The 26,577-nt window shown below is 44.9% G+C and overlaps 1 protein-coding gene across 1 annotated transcript in view; it reads left to right on the forward strand.

Annotated features, from left to right (window-relative positions):
• The first annotated feature begins 13,568 nt into the window (after positions 1-13,568).
• Positions 13,569-26,577, forward strand: part of LOC142583395 (nose resistant to fluoxetine protein 6-like) — a 52,479-nt gene continuing 39,470 nt past the window's right edge. Inside the window, exons 1-3 of the mRNA XM_075693878.1 lie at positions 13,569-13,576; positions 13,770-13,861; positions 14,649-14,828. Of these exons, the coding sequence (XP_075549993.1) occupies positions 13,569-13,576; positions 13,770-13,861; positions 14,649-14,828 (280 nt within the window). The remainder of the gene's footprint in view (positions 13,577-13,769; positions 13,862-14,648; positions 14,829-26,577) is intronic.

A 26,577-nucleotide genomic window follows, 5' to 3' on the forward strand; every position in this document is an offset into this window, starting at 1 on the left:
GTAAAGCTGTTAGGCTCTCGGTGGTCGGCATTTTTCGTGTCTGTCCGTGAGCAGGCATTATCATCATCAGCAATTGCTTATACACCATAAACAAGTAAAAATGCAATGGCTCATCCGCCTCGTAATGTATAGGCTAAGCACTCAGAAAAGTGAAGCGAACAGCGCATACATTCAGTGAGATCGCCAATACAACACGCAGAACAGCACACCTTTTAATAAAGCACAAGCTCAAAAAAGCATTCGAGCCATCAATAAAGCATTCCATACTCCGATCAGCAGTTGTAACGGTGGTTTTGCAACAGCTTCGCTGGACATACACATTCGTAGGGCGTGAATGGCGTGTCAACTTGTTCTTTTTTTCTTCTCTTTCAGGTGTATGAATACATAGGGTTCATTACGGACAGCAAAGTACCATTGCTCCGCATGGGGCTATGCTTTCTCGATGACTGCACGCAGAGTGATTTACAATCGCTAGTGGACACATGTAAGTCTTTCCACATCCTTCTCTCGGATGTCTAAATTGTTACCTCTCGGTACAAGTTTTCAGTGCAATATTAGACTTATTATCGCTGAGCGGGTTTACAGGCCAGCGGGCCCAGCGGAGACGAAACCGCAGCGCCACACGAAAGGAAGAGTTTTAGCTCGGCGAAGCCTCGCTCGGACGAACGGAGCGCTTTGTCTGAACGGAGCGTCATTAACTTTAAATCGTCGCCAAACGGCCTCGTTGCTGAAACCTCTCGCCGTATGCAGAGGTCTTCGTCAGTCATGAAACACCTCCGAAGCCTTTTCGCATCCAGGCGAGCCAGCGTCGCGTTTGAAGACGATGCCGACGACACGCCGCTGTTCGTGTGGATAGTCGCCATGTTGGTTTCGCAAAAACGCTGGTCCGCTCCGCTGGAGAGGGGATACCAGCGAGCGACCGAGTGGCCCGCTCCGCAAACCCACTGGCCGCCTCATCGTACCGCGCATGCGCAGTGGCGTCTCTGCTCGTCCGCTGCGCCCGCTGGCCCGTAAAACCACTGAGCTACAACTCTCTGATAAGAGAGTTATAGTTCCTTCTCTCCTTCCCCTCGCGGCTCCCGTCGCGCGGCGACGCTGTTATCGCCCTTGGACTTTATATGGAACATCACGGCGATCCCGACGGCGACGACAAAAATGCGGCCGGGGTGTCCATATGTTTCCTTTCGCAATATTAAGCCCCCCGCAGCCGCTAAATACATTTTTAAAATATTTCACATTCCAACACCAAAGTCTTCTGTGATGCCTCGTTAATATGGCCACTTTATTCCGGACCACAAAGTAAGTTTTTCATGATGACGAGTCTTGATGGACAACAAATAACATGTATTGGAGGGAAAAATAAGTACGTCTTGCAACTAACATTTGTTTGTGCGCCATATAATGCGCATTGAAAGTGAAATTGGAGATAATCTGAGCAAGATGACGCCCATCATTAAGGTCGACCGCTACCTTTAAATAACCAGGGAGCAGTGTGAACACTTGGCGGGCCATGACGGCTCTGAAGAGAAGCTTCGCGTTCACGGTATTTTCAACGTCGAAGATTTTACTAAATTACACTACCACCAACAGGAATATTAAAGAGAGCCAATGAAAAGGTGAAGGAGGAAGCAGAGAAATGTACACGTTGCTGACAAAGCACGCACACAGAGAAGAAGCTGCTGTCTCTGCATCGACATCTGTACTCGAGATGTCAACGGAGCAGTTGACAAACATGGTAGGCCCAGTCTGCAGCTGGAAAAATCCGTAAGCTCTGCAGAGCCCGTAAGTGTTGCAGTTGGATATATATATATATATATATATATATATATATATATATATATATATATATATATATATATATATATATATATATATAAAATAGGGCTCCAGTTTCATTAGTTACATCATGAGACCAAGGACAGCATAGGGGAAATTGCATGTACTTATTAATTGAATTAAAGAAACGGTACATTAATGGAAATGAAAGCGAATGAACAAAGTCGCAGTTTCGACCGAAAGGCAAATCCCCTATTGCGATAGCAAATTAGTGGGCAGCTATAAGAAGTATGGCTAGTAGTTTTACCGGCCGCATAAACTTCTAAACATAGGCATACTAACTACATTATCGAACGTAGTGTCGCGCGCTCACAAGCAAACATGAACATCTCTCACTCGATGACCGCGGAAACTGTCAAAATGCTGGAGCAAGGAAGCACGGTAGCAGCAGCGAGCGAATTGACCTTCGTGCCGTGTCTCCCATCAACGTACTAAGCGGCGGAAACACAGCGCGCGGTGGACTGTGTCCCCGTCGCAGACGACTTTCAAGATACCGCGGCCAGGGTGGTCGTGCGCGGCCGCGCGGGCCATTCGCAGCAGAACACTCTCTTTTCCATTTTGCTTTTTCAACTTTCATTTCCATTAATTTTTCATCTCTTCAATTAAGTACATGTAATTTCCCCTATGCTGTCCTTGGTGTCTTTGTTGGCTTCTTATGATATAGCGTTCAGAAAATATCCGCTGTCATGAAAGTATGAGGCTAGCCGGTTGTGTATCATATGCACGAAAAGTTTCCCTACGCACGAGGTAAGGGAAATTGGGCGTAAATTCTCGATGCTGAGCTGTTTGCATGGTTTGGGGATCATGATGACCTCCGAGTGCTTACGGGCAGCCGGTAGCTCTCCTTTCACACAGCATGCATTGAAGCACTGCAGTAGGGCTGCGGTAGCCTGCTGCGGAAGGTTCCGGAGATGGTTGTTGATGATCCGATCTTTGCCCGGGCTGGCGTTTCTGGTGAGCGTCAATAGTGCTGCAGAGATCGCGTACACCTGCGTGACATGGGTTCCTGGCCCCAAGAGGCTGAAGGGAAACGAAGCGGCCCACGTCGCGGCCCAAGGTCACGCCTGCCGGGCCAACCCTTCCTACTCTCGACATGCCCAGTCTGCGTCACTGGGGGCAAAGACTGTAATCATCATCTTCTCAGCGATCCTTCAACATCACAGGCTGGAACGCAGGATGTGCCATCACTTCACCCTAACTAAGCTGTAACACTTACACCCACTGAATACTCATACACAGGCTCTACCCAATGCTACAAGGATGCCATTGCCCAATGTGCGGCGTACCGGAAACCTTGGCGCACCTGATTATCGAGGGTCCATGGCATCTAGACACAGACGCATCACACCGAAAGCCATCACCGGAACACTGTAATGCCAAACAAGAAAGCGAAGACCTCATCGAAACCTGGGAGGCCAAGCTCGTCTCCGACGACCTGGAACAACAACGACGCCTCGTCGCCAGGGCCACGCAAGCAGCGAAGGCCAGAGGGTTCCTGCAATGAGGACACCTCCCACCTAGAGTACAAGCGGAGCATACGCCGGGATACTGCCTCAATGAACGTTTATTTCTCCTCCTCCTCTTACTATATAACCACACACACACACACACACACACACACACACACACACACAACACACACATATTTATATCTATATATATATATATATATATATATATATATATATATATATATATATATATATATATATATATATATATATATATATATATATATATATATATATACTTCTGCGGATCCGGAGTATAATAAATTGAAAGAAGTGCAGACGCGCGCAGAACAGCAAAGCTTAACATTATTTATTTTCGACGTTATGGCCGGGGTCCGGCTACCATCAGGAGTCATTCTAGGTCACTCTCGATGAAGGTCGCACCCCGGTCGAAATGTGTGCAGTGTGCATGTGCGGGATCTAAATTATGTAAATATATTTTCTTAAAATATTTATCCGATGTATGGACACTTTCCACACTAGTTGTCCCTTCCGCGGGGAGGGCGCTAAATAGTAGAATAAACGTAGCAGTCCGTTCGCTGATTAACTAAAGATGGCTAAATAATTTTTAATCACCGGTCGTTTCGCCCATGTTGCTACGGCAGTATTGCCATTGTGCACCATAAGATGGAAAACAATTTACGCGATTTTAGAAGTGCTAGTGGTTAATGTATTTATCGGCAAAAATTCACCTTTATGGCCTGCGATACCGAAACTGGGCACGAACATGCTTCGCTAAATACGACGGTGCTTCCGCATAATCATTATCAACAAGAGCTAGCTTAATAAATGTGTCGTTCAAACATTCGCCGTCTTTCGTCCTTTCTCAGTGAAGCCTTCGTCAGTGGAGATTCGAGTGGAAAACTGCGTCACCGCGGAAGCCGAACCATGGAGTGCAAGCCAAATAGCAATTGTGTAAGTTGTTCAAACATTTTTTGTTCATAGTAACAAGGGTCAGCTACGTGCGAACCGACCAACCACGGCAGTTTAGTGGCTATAGCGCTGCGTCGCTGTGCTCGAGGGCACGGGTTTGATCTCGGCCGTGGAAGCTGCGCTCTCGTGTGCTTACAATGCACATTAAACTGCAAGTGGTGACAATTATTTCATGGTACCCCGCTTTGGGGCGGGAGTACCTCATTATCAGAACGCGGTTTCGGCGCGTACGCCTGAATTTACTTTCTTTATCTACGCACACATGATTTACAATATGGCTGAGTTAGATATATTATTTTTTTAATACTGAAGCGCCTAAGCACTCTAGGAATCGGTGTAAGCGGTGCTTTTTTAAACCGGAAAGATGAAACGGCGCATCTCCATAAGCTCAGCTCACTCGATAAACGCACCCTGCAGCCCTCAGCCAAGGCGGCAGAGAAACACGACACAGCGCCACCACCAACCATAGCTTCTAAACATCCGGAATCCACAAAGCTTTCGCGCAAGGGCACATGGATTCAGAAGAGCTACCGTATTTGATTGGTTGTAACGGTTTTCTTTTTCATAATTTTCGTTGCCTGAATTCGACCCTGGCGTTACATTCGAATAACAGAAAAATTGACCATTTTAAACCTAATATCTTAAACCTTGCTCTTTCTATCGTTACGTTGGCAACCTGTACACGTCTCGATCCAATTCTTAAACAGTCAATCGAAATCAAAACATTGTTTTTGTTGGAATCGACGTCATAGGTTTGTGACTAGTGTTATGGTTATTGTGTTGCAGTACCCTTCAGTGTGTCGCCCTTCGACTCCGTTAATTTGTCACTTTATGTCGACATGGTGCATTTTGTATGACGCCCGCTTCAGAACTGAGCCAATTTCGATGACCTACATGGTGGGAAACTCCGCCGTGGCTCGAGGGGTCGACGTCAACGAGTCAACGATTCGCGGATGGCAAGACCATCGGGAAGCCCTCTTTCGGCAGGTCGGAAAGGCTCTGTGGACCTCGTAGTTGCCTGGTAGTGTCCGCGAATGCTATGGTATTGCGGCCTTAAGGAGTACTTTACGCCTGTCGGGGGACGCTTTCAGTGCCGAGTCACGCGAAATTTTGCAAAAGGGAAACTATCTCTGAAAGGAATCGCCCAAGAAAACTTCTTTCCGAACTGGCATTTCTTGAATCAAGGTACAATTTCTTCTTACTTTCTCCTCGCGTTAAATTGGCGGTTTTATTTATTTTTTATGTCAATTGGCTGGAAAGATGACGCTCGTGTTAATATCATGGTCGCGTTACATTCGAGTAAATACGCTAGCTGGGGTAAGCACGAGAGAAGTATGCGTGCGATTGTGCCCTTTTGGTGAGAGCGTGAATCTGTTGTGGTGGGAGACCGGAGTATATATGTTATCATCGGACCCTGGATTCCTTTATTTTTTTAGCTTGAGCTACTCGGCAAGACAGCAGCAGCAGCCACAGTCAGCAAAGCTAGGGAAGATTCGAAAAGGAAGTCTTGATTTGAAGACATGGCATCAAAACCCCAAGCACGCGAAAGAGAGACAGTACAAATAGAATTTGCATGAGAGGTGATAATAAAAAGAGGCCATAGGGCGTGAGTGTACAGAAAAAAAATAATCATTGATTGATTGACGTGATTGATTTACGGTATGCTGACAAAAGAACACAGCGGCATTAGAACTACTGAACTAATTTGAAAAATGAACTTACGGAGGGTTCTGCCATGGTTTCGATCACTTCGGATCCTTTAGCGTGCGGGAAACCCACGGTGTTGGAGGGGGGTTCGCACACGCAGCTGCCGCGGTAGGCGTGGCGTTAAACAGTCATAAACCTCATGACACCTAGAATACTGTCTGAGCCTGTCTAGAGTACTGTCGTCGCCAGCACTGCGGTGACTGCGTCGCACTGTTGGCAACGCAGTCGTAACGCCTTCTGGCTCAAGTTTCCTAGCCTTTTGTATACGCCGTTGGTGTTGGAGCATTTTTAAGTTTTTGCTTTCCCACTTCATCTTTAAGGGTCGTTCCTTTCGTTATTCTGGGGGTCCTGCTTCTAAATATTTCTATTTTCTTCGGAGCTATTTGGATACTGAAGTTTTCCAATGAAGTGCGAATAATAATATTCGGTGGTAGTTCGAACACAGTTACTACGCATCACGCCTTCCACACATAATGTACCCACAGAAATTTTAGTCTACAATTGCAGGCGATATGTCTTCTCGAAAGGCACTAAACTTAACTGCCTCTTTTTGTCAGAAGCTATCGGCTTACCGCGACTGCTTTCCTAGAGATTATACGCCTCCTGACAAACAGATGGCACTTCCTTGGTGTTTGGTTCGACCGCAAATTCGACTTTCAGTACCAGAGATTCGGACGAAAGCCGGATTCTCGTCGCGGGCTCTCAAGTAGCTGATTCTACTCGTGCTGCACGAGACATAGCAGAATCATCTTTAGATTTAGGCTCATGGCTCCACAATTTTGGGCGGATCTGCCGGAATTGTGATCTACCCCGAAAAAAACCCTATCACCATTAAGTTTAAAACCTACTAAAGCCAACGTCGGCTGCCGTGGAGCTTGCTGCAGTGACAGCGCAGTTCATGCGATTCGAGAAGAACCACCACTAAATTGCAGCGAATTTACTGATTCTAAGGCAACCCTGCAATGGTTGTTATCCACTCTACAGCTTGGATCCTTAGACCAACTAGTGCTGGTAATAAGAGAGCTATAGGATCGAATAGCAGAGAAAGGACGTCACGTCACTTTCCAGTGGCTTCCAGGCTACTACTGTGAATCGAATCGAATAGCAGGTACTAATCTATTTAAATTTGGAATCATGAATATTCGCGCATGCTTAATTATGCAGTTGCCCTGCAAGCCGTTTTATACAACCACCAGAAGTGACGTCTGCGCACGCTTCTTTACCCTATTGTGGCAACGTGGTGAAGCCAAGGCATTCTCCACAGGCGCAATATTGAACTGAACAACCACTGGTGTAATGCCTTCTTGCGCGTTAAATGGAAAATCCGGCGTAGCCAGCTCATGAAATGCCCTCGATCAGCGTCAGCATTACTAAGCGTGATACCTTGCACAACATTCATTGTCGCTCAATGAACTTTAGCTCATCTTACCAAGATAGATTTGAAGCAAGTTTGTTAATCACCAATAATTATGAGTAGCGTGGAGTACCCGGAGTATTAACATTAACAAAGACTTCGTGACATCACCAATCATTGTCCGTAGCACCTAACGCAATTAATCGAAAAGAAAAAGTTCACTAGCCGATAGACTCCAAGAGGTTGCTCACGTTTAGAATGCACAGTGACACATCTTGGATTGTTAACTTGCGTCCTCCTAGCTTGAAGTTTACGTGTGTGTACCCCCGGTAAACAAAAACGGCAGCATTTTGTGCATTCGAGTGAGCATATTTCGGTATAAGTTCCACTATCATGAATACAGCTACAAGAATACATTGGCCGAATTCGGCCAATGTATTCTTGTAGCTGTAATTCGGCCCGACAAGTAAGTGCAGCGATTATATCGAGTGTCGGCTGATGATGACCTGTATTAGGCGAAGATGCACACTGAGAAATGTTCAATGTGCGCCCTCACGAGTATTCGTGCTTCTATCGGCAATTTGGTGGAGCTCGTACGAGAACACTTTGGAAGCAATTCTTAATACTTCAGTTTGCGCACTGATAGTGCCGTGATGACACTTTTAAAAAGGAGAAAGGAACGAAGTTGCATTGTCATTGCACAGTGGCCGTCGACTATACAAGTGGCTAGTGGATTTTATGCCGATATTCTGCTAGCAGTGTTGCCACTGTGAGCACGCCTCTAACATGTTAATTGATATAATAATAATAATAATAATAATAATAATAATAATAATAATAATAATAATAATAATAATAATAATAATAATAATAATAATAATAATAATAATAATAATAATAATAATAATAATAATAATAATAAGTTTATTTGACCATCACGTCATACATGTTGATGCAGGGGGACCGAAGTAAAAGCTGTCTTTCAACAGCTTGACAGAGCAACGCCCCTCCTTTTTTGGCAGTAGCATACAAAATAGAATAGATAGAAATAGATAGAAATAGATATAATCGAACATGCTCTCAGGAACGGAGGAAGCCTAAAAGCAGTGAAGATGAAACTAGGAATTGGCAAGAATCAGATGTATGCGTTAAGCGACAAAGCCGGGAATATCATTACTAATATGGATGAGATAGTTCAAGTGGCTGAGGAGTTCTATAGAGATTTATACAGTACCAGTGGCACCCACGACGATAATGGAAAAGAGAATAGTCTAGAGGAATTTGACATCCCACAAGTAACGCCGGAAGAAGTAAAGAAAGCATTGGGAGCTATGCAAAGGGGGAAGGCAGCTGGGGAGGAACAGGTAACAGCAGATTTGTTAAAGGATGATGGGCAGATTGTTCTAGAAAAACTGGCCACCCTGTATGCGCAATGCCTCATGACTTAGAGCGTGCCGGAATATTAGAAGAACGCTAGCATATTCCTAATCTATAAGAAAGGGGACCCCAAAGACTTGAAAAATTATAGACCGATCAGCTTACTGTCCGTTGCCTACAAACTATTTACTAAGGTAATCGCAAATAGAACCAGGAACACCTTAGACTTCTGTCAACCAAAGGACCAGGCAGGATTCCGTAAAGGCTACTCGACAATAGACCATATTCACACTATCAATCAGGTTATAGAGAAATGTGCGGAATATAACCAACCCTTATACATAGCTTTCACTGATTACGAGAAAGCGTTTGATTCTGTCGAAACCTCAGCAGTCATGGAGGCATTACGGAATCAGGGTGTAGACGAGCCGTATGTGAAAATACTGAAATATATATATAGCGGCTCCACAGCCACCGTAGTCCTCAATAAAGAAAGCAACAAAATCCCAATGAAGAAAGGCGTCAGACAGGCAGATACGATCTCTCCAATGCTATTCACAGCGGGTTTACAGGAGGTATTCAGAGACCTGGACTGGGAAGAATTGGGGATAGGAGTTAATGGAGAATACCTTAGCAACTTGCGATTCGCTGATGATATTGCCTTGCTTAGTAACTCAGGGGACCAATTGCAATGCATGATCACTGACCTGGAGAGGCAAAGCAGAAGAGTGGTTCTAAAAATTAATCTACAAAAAACTAAAGTAATGTTTAACAGTCTCGGTAGAGAACAGCAATTTACAATAGGTAGCGAGGCACTGGAAGTGGTAAGGGAATGCATCTACTTAGGGCAGGTAGTGACCGTGGATCCGGATCATGAGACGGAAATAATCAGAAGAATAACAATAGGCTCGGGTGCGTTTGGCAAGCATTCTCAGATCATGAACAGCAGGTTGCCATTATCCCTCAAGAGAAGAGTGTATAATAGCTGTGTCTTACCAGTACTCACCTACGGGGTAGAAACCTGGAGGCATACGAAAAGGGTTCTACTTAAATTGAGGACGACGCAACGAGCTATGGAAAGAAGAATGATGAGTGTAACATTAAGGGATAAGAAAAGAGCATATTTGGTGAGGGAACAAACGCGAGTTAGTGACATCTTAGTGGAAATCAAGAAAAAGAAATGGGCATTGGCAGGACATGTAATGAGGAGGGAAGATAACCGATGGTCATTAAGGGTTACGTACTGGGGTCCAAGGGAAGGGAAGCGTAGCAGGGGGCGGCAGAATGTTAGGTGGGTGGATGAGATTAAGAAGTTTGCAGGGACAACATCGCCGCAATTAGTACATGACCGGGGTAGTTGGAGAAGTATGGGAGAGGCCTTTTCCCTGCAGTGGGCGTAACCAGGCTGATGATGATGACGACGACGACGATGAGGATGATGATGATGATACAATATGACATAAAAAGAAGATACGCAAAAAAGAAACACTGCTCATGGCCGTCACATTGCACTACAGAACAATATATAAACATGTTACATAAAGGCTGCAATTATCAGAAATATTTTTCATGGAATTAAGCCATGCACACATGGCAAAAGAAATGAAGGATTCTAATAGTATAGACAGCGCAATGACATGGCAAAGACATTTTACCAGAAAAACATAGGAATACCATCAGGTAACACCATAATTCTGTGAAGCGATTGGTATTTCGCTGCATAAAGATATAACCAAGAAAAGTTCAGGAAAGAAAGTAAGCCAAGAGTGTCCGAAATGTGACACATTTGGGTGTTATATCCTGTCTCAATAGGTCATTAAAAAGTCGTGGAAGCCGGTGTTCCAACGTTTGTAGAACATATGTTGTTCGAAATGTTTTAATTTCCCACATGTCCTTACTTCTTATATTGCAAGTCTACTCATTTGGTTCTGGATTATCTCTAAGCATTCTTTGCCTCAACTGTTTCCTCTGCCGCTGGGTAAGTATCCATCGTTTTTGGAGCGGTGCGCCAACAGGTGGCGCCTTATATCTGGAGAGGAATAAGTGCACGTACCGATGCGATTCGTAGCAAACAGCATTGCGCTGTGCAAACGAAGCTACGTTTTTTTCATGAAGAACCAGGAACCTGTGTCGAGGGAGAGTGTCAGTTGGCACAGGTGCGTGGAGCTGCCAATCAACGAGTGGCTGCGATGAGTACCAAAGCACGTGAACTGCGTTTAGAGCAAAAGCACGTAGCGATTAGTCGGCAGACGGAAGGACGACAGCGGTGAATGGGGAATTAAGAACGTGAGCGTTCGTTGGAAGAAGATATCGGAAAGTCGGTGGGTCGCAGCTGCACTGGAAGAGAAATGCCGGACTCAACAACTTACTGCTAATACGGACCGATCAAAGCCGCCGAATGGCGATTCCGGAGATGGAATGATTCTGGAATCATTCCATATTTTAAAACACCAGGAATGAATTGGGAATGGAATGGAGACGTGGTTCAGCAGTGCTAAATGCTGATTTTAAGCGAGACTACAAAACAGGTATATTTGACAATTAGCCTTGGGAAATTTATTATATTTCGCAATTTTCTGGCTTATTCAGTGTCTACTATGCACCGCCTACGTTTTGATATGTCGTACGCACCCCGTTTTCTATGTCGTATAAGGAAAATACCCTCCTTTGACTACGTACAATGCCGCACCCCGGAAGCTTCGGTAGAACCTAACCTTATCAAATGTCTTCAATTTTACCATTATTGTAAAACACTTCGCAATTATTTTAACATCTTACATAGACGTTTGTAACCTATAACAATTACTCAGTCATTGGTCCTGTCCCTATAAACAGAGAAAAGCTGTGAAAACCTTGCGCAATTTTTGGGGCGCCTGTGACCACATTGGTTCCTTGTGAATAGTTCTTGTTAAGTGACGCAATTCGCCTTACGATAGCACCATGATGTTTTTGTTGCACGATCGACCATTTGTGTACTTTGGTGTGTTTCATTTTCATCTCAATTTATGACCATCACACCTTTTCCGCGTTAGTGACTTTTTATTCGTTTTGCTTTGAACTGATCTATTTTAACAGGACTGGAGACCACTCGTGCTTGTCACAGGTCATGCGCTGACTCGGCATTATGCATAACTTGTATTGATTTGCAAATTTATATCAAGTTCGTTGTATAATCATAGAGTGTTTGTAGAGTGTACCGTTCACTCTAAGTAATTGTGTAAGCTTTTGATTATTTCAATTTTGTTACATTTATACTGCTCTCTCGCGCAGTGTTTTTTGTATCTGCGTGCGTTTAGCTATGATGTTGCGATAGCAGGTTCTTCACTAGCCAAGCTCTCCATGCAGTACGCGGTAAAAAAACAACCAAATATAGGTGACTATCGCTTCCACAGTAGCTATAAACAGCTCGGTACATACTTGAACACCCGAAAACGTCTTTTTGTTACAAAGTTGAAGCATATTTCAAGAGTGCAACTTTAAGTTGTCAAGAATGATCCGATTTACTAAGAGCATGCTTGACCTACGACACAAAGATGAAGACTAAACAACTGCTTAGCAAACGGTTGCGCCCTGCGCGAGCTCACAATGGTTTGGAACCCGCGCAATGATTTGTGCGCACTGTCGAATATTCACAAAACGCGATGAAAGGAGGTCAGACAGGCGTGCTGTAAAAAACAGAGCACGTTTCTGCGCTAGTAAATGTGAAACAAAAGATATCCTCCTGCAAACTATACCTATGCGTTTCGATATTATGTTGGTTATCAAACTGACAGAATAGTAATGTGCAAGCAAAAAAACAGCGCCTAACATTATTTGTAATAATGCCCAGACTTTAAAAATATGTGTTGCTTACTAGGCATGCTAGCACAGTAAACATTCGAGTGAAAGTGTTTAATTTTACTGCAGTTACAGTGGTATTATTCAGTTCAACCACTGCAGGTGTAGGAATGGTCCACATCTCTCCATTTGTAGAAATTAAAAGGAGTGGACTAACGCGGATATCCATTCTCTGGAATGGAGCGGGAACGGAATAGAGGGCACAACTCCATAACTATGGTGCCGATAGGCCTTTTGCTGAACATTTCCCTCTGAACAAGATCCGTGACTGGTCCAATGCGTGCGATCGGTTGTTGTTCGCGTCGGACGTTGCCATCTGTCGGAAACCTATATATTATGTGTCCCACGTAACCTGTGCCAAAATAAAAAAAAATGTGCAAGTGCTACGCAGCCAAACAGAATCGAGGCAGTGTTGTTTGTCGTCACTTGGAGTGAGACAGAGCATATTTTTGTAATTCGCCTAATTACATAACTTATTATTTATTAATAAACTTCTCAAATAATATATTCAGAGCAAAAGTGGCAATGAGAAAACTGAAGATCACCCTAAAGAGTTCTAAACGGTTCTTTATGTTGCTCAATACGTGCTATATAAAAGTTCTTTACAAGCGTGAAAGAAATGGAAGCTCCTCTGTGTAGCAAATATTGAGGAACAGAAAGCTGGATCAGGAATTTCGCAGGATGGCCTAACATTTTCTCATTGACGCTTTTGCTCTGAATGTAATGTTTGAGAAATTTGTTAATAAATACTCACGAATTATGAAATTAGGCTAAATACAAGAAGTTGTCTCATTTTCTCCAAACGAAGGCAAACATAACCATGGTTCTGTTCAGCTACGTGGAACTTTTATATTTTTCTTAATTATGAGATAAGCTACGTGGGTCAAATGGTATATGCCCAGCGTGAGGTTTCGAAGTGGCAGGGGTCATTTCTATACGAAAGATATCAAGTACTTCGACTTTGGATGTTATGTCTGTTGCCTGTGCACAGGCTTCTCTTCTCCATCCTACAAATGTCTCGGTAAGCGCTGAGTGATATGAATGAAGTGCCCGTTAAACGTGCCACGTTCTGTTACTACGTAATAATATGCTTCACATAAAATAGATTTCCGCAGTGCGTACGATTTGCCCCTTTTTTTCTTACCTTTGTGTATAGACAAAGCTCTACAACAATGCACTCCAGGAATTATAGGGATCGTGTCTGTCTTGTGCAGAGCATTCCTGGCTGTTCTAGTCACCTTAATAGCTGGGGCCACTGCTGTCGACCTTTACATGAATTTGAAGCCGAAGGCTGCGCAGAAAGGTGGTGAGTACATATATGATGGCGGTAACTCTTCGGAGTAAATATACAATGTCCGGAATCCTTTGTAACTGCTGCAGCGTAATTCTCTTACGTCATTGTTGCTGTGTGGGTATTACTCAAATTCTGCAGTGATGAAAACCGTCATAGTAAATGCACCATAATCTCAATTGTTCTGTTTCCTATTTAAGGGTACACGCTGCTAATTACAAAATGTCGTGCTATTGAAACAGCTGGCGTGTTTAGAAAATCATACTAACAATAGATATAGTTAGTCCAATATAGTTATTCATCATAGTTATTCAAACTTACAGTGGGTAATTAACCTCGTGCGGCCAATCAAACTTATATCGCGGCCCAGATCAAGTCACGTTCTACAACAATATCGCGAAGGAGTGTGCACGTATGTGCGTGTGTGCGCGCACACACGCGCACACGCATACGAACACTTGCATATGGGCACATGCACACACACTAATGCGCGCACACACGCTTTTACATTTGCACCTACACATACAAACATATGTGCGGTATGCTGGCAGTCCCTGGTCAACATGAATTGTTGGTCTACATGGTTTGTCATGGCAAGGAAGGAAACATCAAGACGATAACAAGGCGGCTTGTAATTGTCTTCATGTTTCCTTGTTTATCCTTCGTGTCCACTCGCGCCAGTTGCAAGCCTTGCGGTCCTTGCTAACTAAATCGAGATGAAAATGGAAAGATTAAAAGTGCTGAAAGTAGTATGCTGATTTATGTAAACACGAATCAGAACTAAGTCACAACATTCTTTCAGGTACCCTACTAAGGGTCGTCCTGGCATTCTCGGCTGCGACCAACACGCGTGCATTGTTCCATGTGGCCGATAGGACCAACCCCAACCAATACTCCCTGAGCTTCTTGCACGGCATACGTACCATCTGCGTGGGACACGTTGTTCTCGGTCATTGCTACCAAGCACTATCAGATACCTGGGGTGAGCCCGTTATGTTTTCGTTCTGTCTTTGTAAGCGCAGCCTTTCTGAGTAAATTTCTGGCTTGCTCTCTAGATCAATATTTCTGCTCTGAAGCAACCATTAGCCCTTATAAATAGATGGCAAAAAGGTGTTACATAAAAATTTGCTCCAAAAAACGTCTTGCTCAAAAGATTTTTTGTTATTTTGGTGGGGGTAGTGTAGCTAAAGTTTACGTGCCATATGATTACGGAGGTTTTGTGCCATTGTTAAATCCTCGAAACATGGCTCTTATGCACGAGAGGGATTCACCACACATAACGAGGCAATAATCACGCGCAGAAAAAAATAATGAAAAGAAAAACAGCCACATTGAAAACATTTCGTGACAGCTTGACAGTAGAATTTGGTTGGCATAAACCCAAAGAAAAAGAGCATCCTGAGTGGCACCGCTTGCAAGCACTGCCCTCCGGACTCATTATTGTGCTTATTCGGAGAGGCCCTGCGTTGCTCTGTGTCGTGTCGTTTCTCTTTCTTTATTCTGATAAAAAACTTTGGGACTATAGGATTCAACTTGGGTTTATGTTCGCGAAGGTCACATAATCGCCAACGTTGACGTCGGGGCGGCGCATAGGGACAAGCGCAAGAACATGTCGAGCAGTTGAAACATTAAAAGCTCTTCGTATACTTTGTTTCAGCCGTTTCACTGCAGAAGTGGGTTTTGTCGATGTTCTCTGCAGAGTTCCGGAGATGCCACAGAAATTACGTCATAGCTTGTCAAGGCAGTTCCTGGCTTGCTTCTGCCTGTTCAATGAAGGCCCAACGGTTAGCCACAGTTGACCCTTTTGCAGCTTCACGGGAAGGTATTGCAGACTTTCCCTGCGCTTTATCTCACCTCGGCAGCAAGGTTCGGGTGTTATCTTGGCACTCTTATTGAGATTGCGTGTCGATGTCGAAGAATGAAAGGACAGAGGCAGCTCGCAATATCCCTGCTACTGAATGGTGGCGGTATCTATCACCACTACGGGGAAACCGAGCGAAACACGCCGCGTGGTTTCAGATGACGTCACCATTACGTTACAGAGAATTCGCTGTTTTTGAGCAGTGTCACCGCAAACGACACGCACTTGCGATTTCCTTGGAGTAGCTTCACACAACATACACCAGCATATATGCTCCTCTCGCTCGTGCGTCAACTCTAGGACGCATGAAATCGGTTAAGTCGTTAATGCATCCTAAATGTGTGAAATTCTCGAGGCTAAATTTCACTTTATGATTAGGTCCCGTGTCCAACAACCCTGTATGCATACGTCAAGAACGATGCTTACATCGATGGCAAATAATTCAACGGAGCGTTCTAGGTTGCGCAGCCCGCGAAAGATAATGGCTGCGGATGCAGTAGGATCTTTCAATCGAGCAAGGAACGCTATTATCGGGCTAGCTGCTCAAACTATGAAAATCGACGACAAAAGCGCTAATAAAAATTTCAATGCCTTAAACTTACAAACTTACGTCTGGCAAATTTTACTGTGCATGACACTCACCGGCCGCAGCTTGTACTGCAGCCTACTTTGTTTCAGTAATGAAATAGTGCCAGAACTTTTTTTCTAATCGCAATCTTGTTGGAATGGCAGCTTTCATGGTTATATTCTTTGAGATTTCGCCTTTAAATTGTTTTTAAAAATGCAATTAGTGTAAAACATGAATTTGAGAGGCGCCCATGAGCATTTCCTGCATCCCTTTACTTGAGCTTTCTTCCTGAGCAGCATCCCTGTACTTATCAATGCCCTTTCTGAGGCCGGTCTACCAAATGGTCATTCTATCTCATATTGCGTTATGCGCGCAAATAAGAGGATCAATTCCAGTTTGCCCTAATAAAAGTGCCATGATTTGCATTCCACGCAAAATGCCACACATTATCCTTCCCGTTCAAAACATCTTCTCTCTTGCTGGGGAAGTAGTCCATGTGCAAATTACAATAGGCAGAGCAAGCCTTAGTCAATCTGCATTAGCCCCCGGACTATGTTGCCCATCAAATATTTTTTTCAAAGCTCTGTCCAGCCGTGATTCCGCCATCTTCGAATTTTCTGCGGAGATTTCATCGGGGCACACGATTTGCTGTGGGGCTACAAGGTCATTGAAGCTTGGGGAAAACAGCTTGTTGATGGAACGAATGCGGACAAGCTGTGTTCCACAAGTTCCACCAAACACAAGTTCCACAAGCGTCGTTTACCAGTAGTAGATGTCATGGTTATATATTCAGTAGATGTCACCGTTAGATGTTATCGAATGAACAACGACCAATTCCAGATATTTACTAATGTTACTGGATACCAAAATGTAAAACGAAGGTACTCTGTCACACAGTGACATATTTATCGAGAACATCTTAATGAGTCCACCGGGCAGACGTGTTGCGCCGCAAGAAAGCGGTGGCTAAATGAACAAAACCGCTTGATTATTTCGGTGCTGCTGATTTAAAGTTAAGGAACCTCTGTGCTGCCCGAAGATGAGTGGAGCGTGTATTGTTGAGAAAAGGGGGCTGATACGGCACTGAAAACCATGTTAAATCGCACCAATTCCGCAATGTGCATGGCACACTGAAAGGTTGAGAAGACAACAGAGAGCGGTATTATGCACCAGTTTGACAATTTTTATCCCCGCTACAATACACTGTGAACAATCATTGGCACGCTTGCTGAGAAGCGTCGCACAAGAAGAGCCTTCGAGGCCCTCGCTTTGAAGTTCGGTAATACTCTTGCGGCCTTAGAGGAATATCGTAAGGATGGCTACTCATCCATTCACTAAAGACTACAGGCCCCATGTCACTTCATTCTTATTCTCCGATGAACGTGCTTTTCATATTTCGGGAGCTCGACTTTACGCTAAGTAGCTTCCGACAACATTATGTAGTAGGCCCTGACCTCATCCGCAATCAGACAGATGCTCACGAACTTGCCAAAGCCCCATAAACAAGAGCTCCTCGTTTTCTTAAACGACGTATGGAGAACAGGTGATGTTCCAGGGCTCTGAAAAGTTGCTGGTTCCCGTTCTGTAGCCTATGAAAGGTGTTACTAATTTAGCCTTGTATCCCCCGGTTTTGTTTAACATCTTGCGTAGCATAGGCAATACAAAATAAATCCACAACAGGTTGAATTGGTTTGTAGAGCATTAAAGGAAACATATATATACAGTACGCATGACCGTTTTTAGACCGTGACTCTGTGGTGAAGACATGTAGTGTATCAAATCTCATAAGTCACACTGAACATCACAGAGATGATGTCATTTCAACCCTTGCTGTTTACATGGACATTTATAAGTCCTACTACCACGCACTACAGATATATATTGTAACGCCGCCCCGGAACAGCGCGAAAGAGGAAGAAGCGGCGCGAGGTTTTTGGGAGGGATTGGCTGTTTCGGACCGTCCCCATGTCTTCTCTACCCCTTTTCACTGTAAATAAATCCATTCTGCATCCCGTAACGAGTGGTGGAGGTGCTGGGCACTGGATGCCCTGGACAACCCAGTCCTACAAGGTCTTCGAAGAAGCAGACGCCTGGCCGGACTACCACCAGAGCCAACAAGCATGGCCGACGCCCAAGCAAGCCGTTAAACGAACACTATTGAAGAAGGCATTATTCAAGTCAGTTAGAGACCAAGGCGACCTAGCTACTGTACGCCAGAACCACGAATATTTTCAAGTAAAACACACGAAGACGTGGATGACTGGCTGAGACACTACGAAAGAGTAAGCCGGCATAACGGGTGGAGTATGTCAGTGCAGCTTGTGAAGGCTGCATTATTTTCTCGCCGGTACCGCTCTACTTTGGTTTGACATTCATGAAGGCGTGCTGGCCACTTGGCAAACTTTTGTCCAGGAACTGAAAGCCTGATTTGGCGACTCGAAATTCCAAAAAGAAGAAAGCGGAACACACGCTTTCGTGCAGAGCCTGATTGCCTGGTGAAACATGTACAACGTATATTGAAGAAGTATTGAAGCTATGCGGAATTGCAAACGCGAATATGTCGGAGGAAGAGAAAGTGTGACATCTATTAAAACGCATCGCAGAAGACGTTACAATTTTTTAGTAACGAAAGAAAACCAGAACACTCCTTCCGAATTGAGGAAGCAATGGGGTGCGTTCGAAGCTCCGAAGACCCGTAGGATATTAGCGAAGTTCGGGTGCTTGGACAACGTCACCCTAGCTGTCAGTATGGACGTCGCTACCTGCGATGACATCGCCTCGATCGTGCACCGAGTCGCTTAAGGGAGTAGACGCTGAATATCAGTGCACGTTTGACGAGTGCATTCCCGAACCACTATCCTTGTCGCAAAAACATCGTATCAAGCACGGACCGCCTTGAAAATAACCGCACTTAAATAACACGAGCTTTCGGCCTCTCCCGGCGAATCTCAGTCGCCACCAGTCCTCACCAGTCCGTCGTGACACTGAGGAGTACTACCCAACACCACGACGTGTTTCTGCGGCAAACCCGATACTCCGACATGCTCCTGCGGAATCGTACCCGGCGCTGCGCGTACCTGCGCCATTTAGATTCAACCGCAACCTACCTGACAGCTGCGCCTGTAGTTCCCGAGGGCATTTTGCGCGCTTTTGTTGCCGCCGCCAGCAGCGAGCGCCACGTTTTTCGGCGTACCCTGTTCGTGTGCACAAAAACGCGTCCGCGCCATTTGGAGTCCATTCTCTGCGGCAACAGTGGTCGTACCAATCGCGCGATGCGAGCCGCCTTCCCCGCCGCAGCTGGGAAACTAGCTGATGCGGCCAATTGAGGTGCGGATCGCGTATGCGCGCGCGCGCGCGCGTGTTTGTGTGTGTGTGTGTGTGTGTGTGTGTGTGTGTGTGTGTGTGTGTGTGTGCGTGCGTGCGTGCGTGCGTGCGTGCGTGCGTGCGTGCGTGCGTGCGTGCGTGCGTGCGTGCGTGCGTGCGTGCGTGCGTGCGTGCGTGCGTGTGGGGGGGGCGGTGTCAATACTACTGCTCTTGTCGATATGGGTGCCGCTATTTCTGTTATGCGCCTTCGCTTCAAAGATCGCCTAGGATAGAACGTTATGTTCGCGTGGGAACGCACAGAAACTTTTCGTGGAGTTGGAAGTGAAATGCTACGCCCTGTTGGTGTTCGGTTTTGGTTGCGATCGGAGGACAGACCTTCAGAGCCGAGTTCACTGTATTGGTCCATGCGACTCATGATGTTACTTTAGGCATAGATTTCCTGCATGAATGCAGCTCTATACTTCACTTTGGGACTGGAGAGATTTTACTGCGGAGCACGTTGCCAATTCCGTCATACTTGGTGATTTCCAGACTGATCAAGCCGACGTGTTTTCGCTGTCTCAAGATGTGTTTCTGCCTGGTGGGACAGCCATGTTTGTTCCCTTGTGTTCTTCAGGTGTCCGGATGGGATCATGCAGCGCTATCGTTGAGCGAGATCATAACAACGCGAATAAGAAGAATGTGTTTGTCCCTCGACATGTTGTTCAAGCCATCGACAGGCGCACTTTCTTGTGGATATGAACGCTTCTACGGAGTCTGTTATTCTGCCAGTTGGACTTAAATTGGTAACGTTTGAGGAGCAAGCCATAAGTGATGTACGAATAGTTGCAGCGTCTACAGACATCAGTCTGCCATTGCCGAACTATTCGGACTACTCCTTTCCGGACTATGCACCAGAAACATCACCGCAGTGGCTTGACGTACGCCACCTAAGTGCTGGAATCCACCGCGGCAACCACCTAAGATCGATGCTCAAACTACACACCCCTCTAGTGAGCCGCTGTTTAATTTACCAACCGCCATTGACGTGTTCATAAAAGGCCTAACATGAATGACCAGAAATTATACATATGAAAGGTGCCCTTTTGTCCATGAGCGCTCCGCAGGCCGCCTCAGCAAGAAAGTTAAATACGAGGCCATCTCTATCTTTACGTCTCCTCGCCTCCATTGTGCCATTGACTCCGCTTCTCCGGCTGGGTGATTCTTTTCCCAGGAAAGCTTTTCTCAAAAAAGGTCTATGCTGCGCTAAATACTCTAGGAGACCTAGATCTCAAGCGTCCAAAAAAAGGACAACAAACTGATCCATCTTGGATGCTCTAGGACATCATTTGCGATCTTAACATTCTTTCGTTGCAGTCCAAGTAGTTGACATATTCTTCTGAGGCGTTCTGCCTGGTGCTCGAGCACTTGTATACCAATTATCCCACCCACTTTCATTAGACGCGGACGGACCGGTCAGTGTGGATTCTGATAGCGGCGCCCCTGCACATTGAATCCCCTCTCTCGGTACTAATTGGTCTTGCTGTTTGGACCACTTTGACTCTTCCATTATTGCAGGAAGTGCCGCTATAGGTGCTCTTCTTCACAAACTGAAGAACGCACCATTACAAAAAGCTGTAATACGGTCGGACTCAAAGTAAAAAATTCTGCAATTATCGCCTGTCGTGCCTCGAAAGAAGTTGTCTTCAGTCACTGGCTTCGCATAAAGAACTCGCCAATAAAAAGGGACTGTAAGATATCGTTTGAGTGTATACGTCGCATGCTGGGTGTCACTGGCAACGAATAAGCGCATGTTCTCGCCGACGAAGAGCTTTCAGTGAGAGCTGCAGTGAATTCATACCTCCACAAAGAGACAATTCGTTGCCGCTTTCACACATTTTGGAAAGCACTGAATCAACTCTGTGTTGTAAAGGGACTTAGCCGCACGGAAGCCATCTTGTTATAAGAAGCCAGAGCAGTATCAGCCTACACTCCTTAACGGAAATAAAAGTCAACGGTGGTCTTTCTGTTTTGAACAGATTGCAATGATGCGCGCGATATAGAGCCCTTCATATGGTCCTGCAAGAGTTTTTCCCCGGAACAGAGGTGGTTTCTATGCAGCTAGAAAAGAAGGACGTTTCCGCCTAAACGTGTAGAACAGTTTGTCTACCGGGAAGGTCCGCGTAAAATGTGCAAAAGGAAGCGCTGTGCATTCTTTTCACATTTCTGTGAGACTCGACTGATTCACTCATGGTGACATATTCGACATGGAAAAACATGCTCAGGACGGAGCAAAGTGCCGGCCAGGTCTCTCAGGCTAACCTCGCCTCAAGAAACATTACCACCACAACGAACCTAGCTCAGCGCAATAGTGCTACGTCGTATACATCATCATCAGCGTATTTATGTTCACTGCAAGATGAATACCTCTCTCAGCGATCTCCAATGACCCCTGTCTTGTGCTAGTCGACACCATCTTCAGAAGTGCAGGCCGATTGGTGTAGCGTTGTCAAGGATAAAAAAGCGCAAATGCCAGAAAGGAGAGCAAAACTAGCCTGCACTTCAACAGTTAGGAAGTTTGTTTATTAGACTGTAGGGTCTGTTTTATGTTCCCTCGACTTAGATATCCATCCAAAATAGCACTCGTGTTTCTTTGCACTCTCTTGAAATTAATGTCTACAGAACAATAAATGGCGCTAGATGGTTCATTTGGATTTCTTTTAAGGAAAGCATTGACTTAAAAGCACAGCATGAAGAGACAAAACGGAAACACAAGATGACAGGATCAACTGCTGTCCTATCTTTTGCGCTATTTTATCCTTGACGATACGCCACCTTCGCAAATTTCCTAATTTCCTGCCTGGCGTCCACGACACGTTTCCCTTCTCTTGGCATCAATCGTGTAATCTTAATTGTGCACCGGCTACCTGCTATACCATACTTCCCGACTCAGTCAATTCCACGTAATGGCAACCAAAATACCGGATACTGCTGTCTTCTCTGTAATCGACACTGCTGTCTTCGTGCCCCTTTAACGTAATGCCTATCCTTTTTTCATCACATTGTGTGGTCCTTCTCGAGCATCTTAAGGTTCTAAGCTACGTCGCATTATTGGGAGCTTTTGAACAACTATTTTAAAAAAGCGGAGCTTCTCAACACTGCGGAAGTGGCTATGAAATTTCCATGCAACGACTTTACATTTGGCGGTACAATTAATTAATTTAGTTGCGAGATCCTTATGCCTAATTTTCTGCACAGCACATGAAGCACAGAACATGGCTCACGGCTGGATATAACCAGCCTTTCGAAATATGGCTGACCTTTACTGTGGATTTGCCCATTGAATGCTCTTGTGCACGCATTTTGTTTATTTTGTAAAAATAACTTTTGTAATGCGTGGGCACTTATTCAAAATTATTGCACCATCAGACACTGTATGAACAAATACAGGAGACAAAAAACGGGTAGAAGTCACAAGAAAAAAAATTGAATGAACATATACGTCCAATTTGTTCAGTTTGCAAGACAATAAAGTTCGGCAGCATGCTACAAACCTATAACACGTGAAGGCGAAAACCTGCTGCACACTTGGTAACGCATTAAGTTATACGATCGGAGGGGTCAGACTTCTTGCAAGACATAACGAGTCGCAATGTGAAGTACACGTGTGGCGCTTTTGGTCGACCTCCTCAAGGACACATGCGAGCCCATAATGCGCCACCTAAACGTGCTGCATGCTTGTCGCCAGTAAGTATTACAAATGTGAAGCACAAGCCGAACACAATTATGTTGCATCCTCTCAGTAGGGGAAAGCAGCACTCGCGCTCGAACGCCTTGCTGCCGCTGCTTCGCACGTCGCACCTCGTTTCTCGCTTGGCGAGCATCCTCGGCCGTAGCGTATTTCCGAGGTCTACCGCGCAATCCGCTAAGCCCCGGGCGAGCGTCCTTCATCGCCTTTTCTCTCACTTCGCAGTCTACTTTCTCCACAATCGCCGCCGCAGCCGCGTGACGTCAGCGACGCAGCACCTGTTTTCCTTTTGCGCGCGCCGCTTGTTGCCCTCTTCACCCGCCGCTCACTCGGAGAAGGTCACGTGTTTTTTTTTTCTTTCTTTTGTGTGTGTACCACTCGACTAGACGCCGCATTCTTCTAATGCCATCACGCAACGAGCCACTTACGGCTTTCGCCTTAAAAAAAGGAAGACACTTGCGCGAGCATGGCATTACCCCAAGTACGCGAACCACGAAGGCCCTGTTAACAACGCTTCGCAAAGAACTAGTGGCTCTGAAGCAGCTAGTGGGTAAACTATCACGATTTAGAAGGCCGGATGATGGTGCGCAACGGCAAAATTGCAACATCCGATGACACTTACCAATTCGGCCGCAGCTCGCTAGCACACACTTCTGAAAGGAACAGGGTCCTTCCACGCCAAGTGTCGCAGACGTGTCGCCCAACCGTCTCAAGTTCTCTCGTAAAAACTTGTGCTTATTACTACCTTGCTCATAACCATTTCTTAGTATATACAAGAAAAATTCCTGTAAGGAGACGTGCTTCTAAAGTTTGCTCAGATACGTGAAATATGGTTCGCCGAGAAAATTTAAATAAAAGTGAAACGCTACACAACTTCACCTCTTGAACCTGTAGACGTTTGCCTTCAATGTGTGGTCGTGATAATTGGCAAATTTGGTCCGAAAGGATACTTTAGGGGCTCCAAATTTTGAGAAAGATTAGCTAAATTTACTATCTTTACTGGCGAAAGCTATACAGAATTGTTCGCTGCAATTACGTTACTTGACTGTCTCTATAGCGTTACTTTGCAGTAAAAGTTCCCTTGCGCCAATATATAGCGCGCAGTATCTAAAAATAATAAAAATAAAATAAACATACGAAGTTGACGGGTTTGGTCCGCATTCATCCCTTCTTTTCGCCCTGGAACGGCACATGTGACCATATGATACATGGTCGATGGATAGGCCTGTTTGTCGGCATTCCATGACCGTCATTATCTCATTTGTATTCTTCTTTTAAACGAGATATGATATTTTTTTTTCTTTTGCCCCTGCACCTTGCTCAGCATGCCATGGTATCGTATCACCACTTCACCGCACAGCGCAATGGCTGTCGTGGTTCAGGCAGTCAGCCCGCGCAGCGTGGGATTGTAACGCGAATTTTTTTCAGCACCTCAGGGCTCGAATACGTTGCCTAGTCCTAAAACCATTGTAAATATTGTGTTTTCCTTGTTTTTTTTTCGTACCTCCGAAAGGCATTGCAAGGCGGTCGGTGACAAACATCGCAGCTCAAAAACAAAGAAGTCATCATGATTTCGCGTCGACTTAGTGCATGCCTTCTTAAGGGAACTATAAAACTAGAATTAACCGATCTGGACAAGCGCTGTCTTTGAGGTACTGATATTGTTTTCAGTGAAGCAAGAAGACAATGGTTTCCATTAAGCTGCTCTGCAAAAACTAGCTGCATCTGAAATTTTTGGCTGATAAAATTTGACTTTCGATGTCTAGAGCTACTGGAATAAGAAATTTCGCGGCAGTATATAGTGATCGTTTAGCAGAGGACACGCCTATTCATGGAACAAAACGAGAGACGTTCTTCCTGTAGCGCACATGATAGAGGCAAACAATGATGATTATAATACTGATGATGATGATGAAGATTCTCTTTCTAGTCAAGGCTGGCTATCTTATTATAGACTACTTTATTTCTTTATTATCTGTTTTATTTCTCATCTTCGATTATTCATTTATTTTCCCTTTTTATTACTTAATTATTTAATAATTAACTAATTTATTTCATTTTTCAATCATATTACCACCCGGTTCGTGGTTTATTCCCCACAATGGGTTTGTGCCATTACTTGAGGCTTCATCATCATCATCATCATCATCATCATCGCCGTCGTCGTCGTCTTCATCATCATCATCAATGTTATAAAACAGTTAACTTGACTCACGGCAGGCGTCCGACTAATTGTCCAAGCCCGCCTCCTCATCAAATATTTTTCGCAGCTCAACGCAAAAGAACTTACTGACACTGCTTCAACATTTCTCGCTGTCTACACCTTGATCGAGAATTAAATTATCACGTCTACCAGACATCGCCCATTCAATGTGCCCGCTTACATTGCATTTTTCAGCATTAATACTGGAGAGTTGGGAAAGATTGGGGAATTACTAGTTTCATTATGCAGTTCAGCAATGTTGTGACGTCCGGTATGTTTCGTGCCACCTATAGTAATGCTCTCCCTTTTATCGTCCGTTTTTCGGTTGTGCCACAGCAGCTATCGTCCCCTTGGGAGGTCACGTTCTCTCCAAGTCCGAAATTTTTCGCCATTAGCAAATGTTCTAAAGTTATCGGTTACTGGAAAGCGTCCCCCACAATCTAGGATACCGTAAACCAACCTCAAGGAGTTAGTTTATTTTTAAAAAATCCGCGGCAAATATATAGACGCATGGCGTGTTCTTTACTCAATAGTTTGCTTTTCTGAATACCATGCTGCTGGGAAAAGAGCGAAGAAATTCTTGTCCCAGAGTTTTATAAGTATCTACTTTGTCTGACTTTTACAACCTCAAAAAGCAGTTTGCTCCACTGCGATAAGGCGAAGGGCACTATCGCACCAAAATAAGCGTCGCAAGTGCTTCATTGTCAATTGTAGAAAGTACCGACTGAGAACCTGGGCATCAGTATTTCCTTCAAGGCAGTGTAGTAAATGGCAGATGACAGCGTTGCAGAGGACTATCAACTGCTCTTGCAATGCGCAGAAAATGATTGGACGCATAGAATGCTTCACTCTTGTCTCCTATGAAAAACAGCCTTTTGGCGTTGACCTAACAGTAGTCTGTAACAAGCAGATACGATGTTTCTTCGCTGAACTGTTTTGCCATCAGGTGGGCCACCCAGGTGGCACAAAATATGACTTCTGTGAAGTTATCAGCCCGCTTGACATACCGCGCATCCTATGTGATTCTCGCCTCAGCTGCCACAGAAAA

This window comes from Dermacentor variabilis, chromosome 1, assembly GCF_050947875.1.
Source record: "Dermacentor variabilis isolate Ectoservices chromosome 1, ASM5094787v1, whole genome shotgun sequence".
NCBI classification, from domain to species: domain Eukaryota; kingdom Metazoa; phylum Arthropoda; class Arachnida; order Ixodida; family Ixodidae; genus Dermacentor; species Dermacentor variabilis.